Below are 6485 nucleotides of genomic sequence, written 5' to 3'. Positions count from 1 at the left end.
TATTGTAAACGAACCGTATTCATTTGAAAAATAAATTTTTTTTTGAAATGCATCTGTGATATTTTATTTTAGTTCTACTTGCATCGTTTTAATTTATTCCCAGAGCCAGGAGCAGATGGAGGTGGAGGTGTTGGGCTGGGTGGTGGGATCTGCGGGGAGCTCCAGGCACACCCATGCCTGAAAACCACTTTCTTCTGGTCTTTTCTGTTTGATTTTTATTTTAATGCCGTTTAGTTTAACAAACAAACAAACTAACCCCAAACGGGGCCGAGCTTGAAATGCTCAGGTTGTAGTTTAAATCCTGTGACCACCTGCAGGAGTCCTGGGAAGGGATGGCTGCTGTGGGGTGGGGAAGGTGCTCTGGGTCTGGGCACTCCCTCCTGCTCTATGGGTCATTTTGTTGGGATTTTTTAAAGTATTATTATTATCATCCTTAGCTGCCTTGGGTGCCACTTGGCTGCGGTTTGCAGTGTCCCTGTCCCCGACACCCGCCCCGCAGCCGGTGCTGCACCCGCCGCACCCGCCGCTGCCCGGGACCGCCCGGCAACGGCCCCGCGCGAGCCTGGGGAGAGCCGGGAACGGTGAGGGGAGACCGGGGATCGGCCGGGAACGGTGAGGAGGGACAGCGGGGCCAGGGTCGGTCCTGAGCGGGGGAGAGCGCGGGATCGGCACCGGCCCGGGCTGTGAGGGGAGCACGGCCCGGACCGGCCCTTGGGGGGGGCGAGCGGGACCGGGAGCTGCCCTGGGGCGGGGAGAGAGCGAGGCCGGGACCGACTCTGAGGGGGGGCGAGAGGGGGTCGGGACCGGTCCGGGCTGTGAGGGGAGAGAAGGGGTCGGGACTGGTCCTGAGGTGGGGAGCGGAGCAGGGTCTGCCCCGAGGGAGAGGCTCGGAGGTGCCGAGTGCCCTCACAGCGCCCTCCACCGCTGTGCCCCGCGGCCCTTTGTGCCCTCCCTCCGCGCTTCCTTCCCTTGGGGAATGCCTGCTCTGCGCTTCCCCGTCAGCCGGTGCTGTCGGTGGCCGTGCCCGAGGGGGCTGCGGCAGACAGGGGGCATCCCACAGATATCCCACAGGTGCTGGGCACCTGCAGCCCCCTCGGGACCCGCTCTGGGTCTGTGGAGCGGGCCCTGCAGTTCCTGCCCGTTGTGCGGGATGTGCTGGGTAACAAGGGAGATAGATGGCTGCAAACTCTGCTGTCCCTGCAAAGCCTTGGAGTGCCCCGGGATCACAGCCCTGGGCTCAGCCTGCAGCTGTAGCACGGCAGAATCAGTCACAACATCAGCCATTTTGTCCAAGCTCAGTGCTGTGAGCAGCTCCTTGTCCCTGCAGACAGCTCCATTCCCCAGGGAGGGACTGGTGCACAGGGCTCTCCCTCTGACCCAGGGCAGAGGAACGGCACCGATCACCTGTCCTTATGCTCCCCGTTGTGAGGGAGACTTCACAAGCACACACGTGTCTGTGTTAGGCCAGGTGCCAGGTTACCGTTTGCTGCTGCTTTTCTCTTGAAGAGCTCTGCAGTTTGTGGCTGCAGCTCCATTTCGGGTGTACTTCCACAAATAAACAGATAAATCTTCCACTCCTGTGCAGTCACCTGCTGAGCGAGATGGCCTCGCTGAGCGTCAAGCCGGGCCAGCGGTTCACCCTGCCGGACTGGCAGAACAACGCCCACCGCATCTCGGCCGATGCCGAACACCAGCGTTCTACTTCCCACCAAATCCGGCAGGAAGCACGAGCTCTCCGCAACGACACCGGCAACCAGGTGCGCCTTCTGGCAGGGGGGCTGCTCCCAGGTTTGTCGGGATAGCGGGCTCAAGAGCATGGGAGAGTGTCTGGATCTGGGTGTATGGACCCGTACAGAAACTGCTAAATATGTGCATTTATGTCCTGTAAATCTGCCTGCAGTGATGTGTCTGTACTGCCAGGAAATCCTCGGGTGTGATTCTCATGTCTGTTGCAACTTGTGTTGTTCTCTGTGCTCTCCATTTGTGTAAATGACTCTTAGACCAAACGGCAACGTGCTGTGCTCCTGTGTAGGGTCAGTCAGCCCCAAAAACAAGGCGAGGCTTCAGCAAGATTCATAAATGCAATTTTGAAAAGAGTAACGGCATTTCTCTCTAATTCCAGGCGAAATGGGATGAGTGTGACACCCGAACCCGCCTGAAGGATCGTATTACCAGCGTGGACAGATGGAGAGAGGTCCTGGCCAAATGCCTCACAGACATAGACTTGGAAATCGATGCCTTAACCAAAGTATGTTGGGAAAACAGATGGCTGGAAATCAACTTTCACATCCCATGTTGAGAGTGTAATAATTGAGGCTTGTTTTGTGCAATGGGCAAGCCCATCTGGATTTCAAGGAGGCCTTTTCACTAGATATATTTATATGTATATATATGTATATTTTATACTGGGATCCATAGCTGATGGAATGACTTCCTGGAAGACAAACCACTGTGTGTTCTTGGCTGAGCCAAGCCATGTTATGAAGCCATGCAATGCATGCTCCTGTTTTGGTTTCTGGGTGGGTTTTTTGTTGTTTAGGCTTTTTTTAGAGCTCTGAAGGAAAATGAGAAATATGTTAACACCGTCCCTCAAAAATGTTTGGTTTTAACTAGAGAATAGCAGTGGGACATCTCTGATTCTGTGAGTTCTAAACCTGCTGCTCCTGGAGTTGTTTGTCCCCAGCAAGGTGTGATTCCCAATGGCAGTGGCAGGTGTAGAGGACTAAGATGTTTGGCTCTGGCAATTTTTATTCCAGACCTGCTAAAAGGTTTCAGAGCTGCAAAGATGGGCAGTGCGAGCCCCTCTTAATGAGGGTATGGGTGGGTTCCCCTTCCTTTCTTCCTTCCATCCCTAAAGGTTCCCCCCACACACACCTGGCTGACTGCTTCTTCCAGGTGAAGGAGGCAGCAGAAGATGCCCTCCAGGCAAAGAACTTGTGTTTGGATGTTGCCATCGAGTGCCTGACGTTCCGCGAGAGCCGCCGCGACATCGACGTGGTGAGGGACCCTGTGGAGGAGGAGCTGCACAGGGAGGTGAAGGTGATCGAGAAAGCCAAGAAGGAGCTGCAGCAGCGAGTGGACGAAGCCTTCACACAGCTCTGGTGAGGAGTGACAGCTTTTGGCCAAACTCTGCCCTCCTTGCTTGGCCCCAGATATTTAACGTGCCTCTAATGCCACGCTGAGACGGGCAGGCAGGGAACCACACAGGAGCCTTGGATGGTTATTGTCAAGGTCTGGGGATTGGCAAGGGAGAGTGTGTCAAGGGAGACTTCACAAGCACCCTCGGGAAATTTTGGCCCAGACAGATCTCTTGTGCCACCTGCCTTGGTTCAGGACTCAGCAGCTGGGAGGTGTTAAAGGTCCCAGGCCCTAATCCTCCATGGGAATCCTTTGCAGCTCCGTTTTCCAGGGCGATGCCAGTGCAGGCAGTGCTGGGGGGGGCGGGCCCAGTTCCCGGTGGGGTGGGAGGTCATCCCTCATTTCAGAGATGACTGGCATGGTGATGAAGCTTCGGGAATTGAGAGCTGCCACTCCCCTTGGCCTGCTCCCACTGACTCCAGCCCTGCTCTCCGCAGCCTCCTGAAGGAAGCTCGGCAGCAGCTGAACTGTGACCACCGGCACAAGGTGGAGGCGTTGGATCTGGATCGGCAGTGCTTGTCCTTCAACGTCACCTCCGGCAACATCTCCTTCAAGGTCAACCCAACGCGGATCCCAGACGGGTAAGGAAAGAACCTGCCCTGGTGTGGCCAAATCCGTGCTGGTGCCTGGAAGAGCCCTGAGACGCTTTTTCCTTCTGTGCTGTATCCTGGTTTGATGGGTACAGCTTTGGAGAGAGCTCAGAACAGGATTTGGCTCTGGGATTTGCTGTGGAATGGTGAAGCCACAGACTTTTGGGAGCTAGCTAATTTGTCACCACAAACCCAGGCCAGCTGCTGGGCCTCCTGCCTGGCTGTAGGTGACACTCAGTGGTGTGGTGTCACCTCTGGCACAGCTCATGGGGGAGCTGCTGCACATTTTCACTTGGCATTCCCTTCCATGGCTTGGATGTGTCCCTGGTGGAGCAGCTGTTGGGCTCAGTGGGGTTCAGTCTCTGAGGAGGTGAGGCAGGACGTGACCTCCACATTTCTGGAATCGTTTTGTGCTGCACAAAGCCATCCTGGTCTGCAGCAGGTGGTTCCTTTGAGCTGTCTTGCAAACACTCAGTTTATTTTCTTAACTGATTTGTTGACAGAACAACTGCACTTCGTGAGTGGGAACTGAACAGCCAGTGCAACAAGGATCGTGCTGATGCAGAAATGAAAGCCTCGATTGAGCTCCGAGGAGCCATCATGCTCACCATTGCCCAGGTAATGCTCCCTCGGCTGTGGATCCATGGTGCTGTCCTGGAGCCAGTGTGGGAGAGTGGCAGGCATGTCTCTGGGTCTGTCTGGGAGCAGCTCCTGGTATAGGAGAGGAGCTTGGCTGTGCTGTGGAGCTTGCAGCAGTGTCAGCAAGCTGGAGGGCACGTACCTGTCCACCGATCCCTGCCTTCTGGCTACCGGGGGAGTGGGACCTGCGTGGTTGTGGCAGTGGCCAAACCCAGCTGGTTTTGCTCCTGGGCTTGCCCCAACCTCCCAGGCAGAGCTGGGGGCACAGACACCTTGTAGCCACGTGTGACTGGAGCCTGTTCCCTCCCCAGACAAACAATGAGCTGGACGCTCAGCGGATAGCTACAGAGTTTGCCTTGAGGAAGAGGATTAGAGACATGGAAGGAGCCCTTAGTGAACTGAGATGGCAGGAGAAGAACGTAAGTGTTGTTTCTTTGGTCATCCATCACAGCCCTGACTGGGAATGGAATCCAAAAGGCTGTTGGTTACATGGAGAGCAGCTTGTGGAAGCAGAGGGTTCAGTTCTCAGAAATCCTCAGAAATCCATCCCCAGCACAGTGAAATCCCTGGAGCCATGGGGGCTGTGGCCCAGTCTGTCTCCCGGGCCGCCCCTCACAACACATCTTTATCTCCTCAGACCTTGGAGGAAATTGCTGAGATGGAGGAGGAAATCCGGCAGCTGGAGGAAGATCTCCGGAAGAGAACGCTGGATCTGAAAGTGGCTCACACCCGCCTGGAGACCCGCACGTACCGGCCCCACGTGGAGCTCTGCAGGGACCAGGTACCTCCCCTGGCACAGCCCCTGTGCGGGACGGGGGCTCTGGAAAACCTGAATGAGTTCTGCAAGGGCTGAGCAATGGATCCTACAGTGACAGAGCAAAGCAAGGAAACAATGTCACAGTTGGGGTGGAGGGGGAATGGGAGAAGTGTGGCCTTTGTCAAACCATCCCCGGTCCCCCCTGCAGGCGCAGTTCGGGCTGACAGGGGAGGTGCAGGATCTGGAGGCGGCGATCCGAGTGCTGCAGCAGAAGCGGACAGAGTCACAGTGAGTGTCCTGCTCCCTGGGAGGGACGGGATGGGCTCAGTGGGCACGAGGCACAGCACGAGGGGTCGGTGTGGTTGGAGGGGAGCAGGACTCCCACAGCCCCTGCTCGACTCTGACTTCATTGAGGCACAGCCGGTTCCAAAAGGGGCAAAAAGGAGGGTGAAGAGGTAGCAAGACAAATGCTGCTGTGGGCTGGCAGCTGGCAGGGTGTGGGCTCACTATTCCCTGCCCCAAACAAGGAGTCTCTCACACCAAGGAGTATCTGATGAGTTTGCTGTTTGCACGGGGCCAAATGCTCTGTGAAGAAGGTGGGAAGTTGGGTGTTTCCTGACCAATTTAGAATTATGGAATCTCCTGAGTTGGAAGGGACCCTCAAGAATCATCGAGTCCAACTCTTGGCTCTGCACAGACACGCCAAAATCCCACCCTGTCACTGAGAGTGTTGTCCAAACACTCCTTGAGCTCTGGCAGGTTTGGGGCTGTAACCACTTCCCTGGTGGGCAATGCAGTGTTTAATCCCAACTCCTCTCCCTTCCCCTCGTTCCTAGGAATGCCTTGGACGCTCTTTATAGACAACTTCACCGCATCCAGACCGACATTGGCTACAAAACCAACTCCCTGCAGCTGGACAACAAGTGCATGGACACCCGGAGGAAACTCGTGATCCCCGTGGAGAAATTTGATCCAGAGGTTGACGCCGTCAACCGGACCAGGAACCTCCCGAGGAACAGTCAGCTGGAGCTGGCTTAGCTTGGGAATCGCACAAAAACTCCCGGTGGTGACACGATTCCACAGAGCCAGGAGGAGGGGAGGGGGAGGAAAACAAGCGACATCTGCGCCGCGTTAGGAGAATGGAATTCTCCTCCCGCCACACACCCCACCTCCTTGGTTTTCTTTTATAACTCTCTGCCCCTTGGATGATGTTTACAGCCTCCCGCGCTCCGAGGAGATTTATAAACAATAAAAAACAAAAGCAGCTTGTCCCCAGTGGTCATCCGAGGGGGATTAAATCCAACCAACTCCCTGCAGCGAGACAAAAAGCGCATGGACACCCGGAACAAACGCCCGACGGG

At 55.9% G+C, this 6485-nt stretch overlaps 1 protein-coding gene across 3 annotated transcripts; it reads left to right on the top strand.

The window, feature by feature from the left end:
* The first annotated feature begins 510 nt into the window (after positions 1-510).
* TEKT2 (tektin 2) lies at positions 511-6395 on the top strand. Of its 3 annotated transcripts, none has more exons than XM_027661113.1 (10): positions 511-612; positions 1586-1757; positions 2123-2248; positions 2896-3101; positions 3576-3719; positions 4232-4346; positions 4679-4786; positions 5005-5148; positions 5333-5412; positions 5961-6395. In XM_027661113.1, exons 2-10 carry the CDS (start codon positions 1602-1604, stop codon positions 6160-6162), a joined length of 1281 nt encoding a protein of 426 aa, XP_027516914.1. In that variant the 5' UTR covers positions 511-612; positions 1586-1601; the 3' UTR covers positions 6163-6395. The 3 variants fall into 3 exon arrangements, with proteins under 3 accessions (XP_027516914.1, XP_027516913.1, XP_027516912.1); XM_027661112.1 differs by having other exon boundaries at positions 526-581; XM_027661111.1 differs by having other exon boundaries at positions 592-636.
* The last annotated feature ends 90 nt before the right edge of the window (positions 6396-6485 follow it).

Source organism: Corapipo altera, unplaced genomic scaffold (genome assembly GCF_003945725.1).
Source record: "Corapipo altera isolate COAL_440 unplaced genomic scaffold, ASM394572v1 201, whole genome shotgun sequence".
Lineage (NCBI taxonomy): Eukaryota > Metazoa > Chordata > Aves > Passeriformes > Pipridae > Corapipo > Corapipo altera.
Note: the sequence above shows the minus strand (reverse complement) of the source record. Positions and strands in the feature narration are given on the sequence as shown.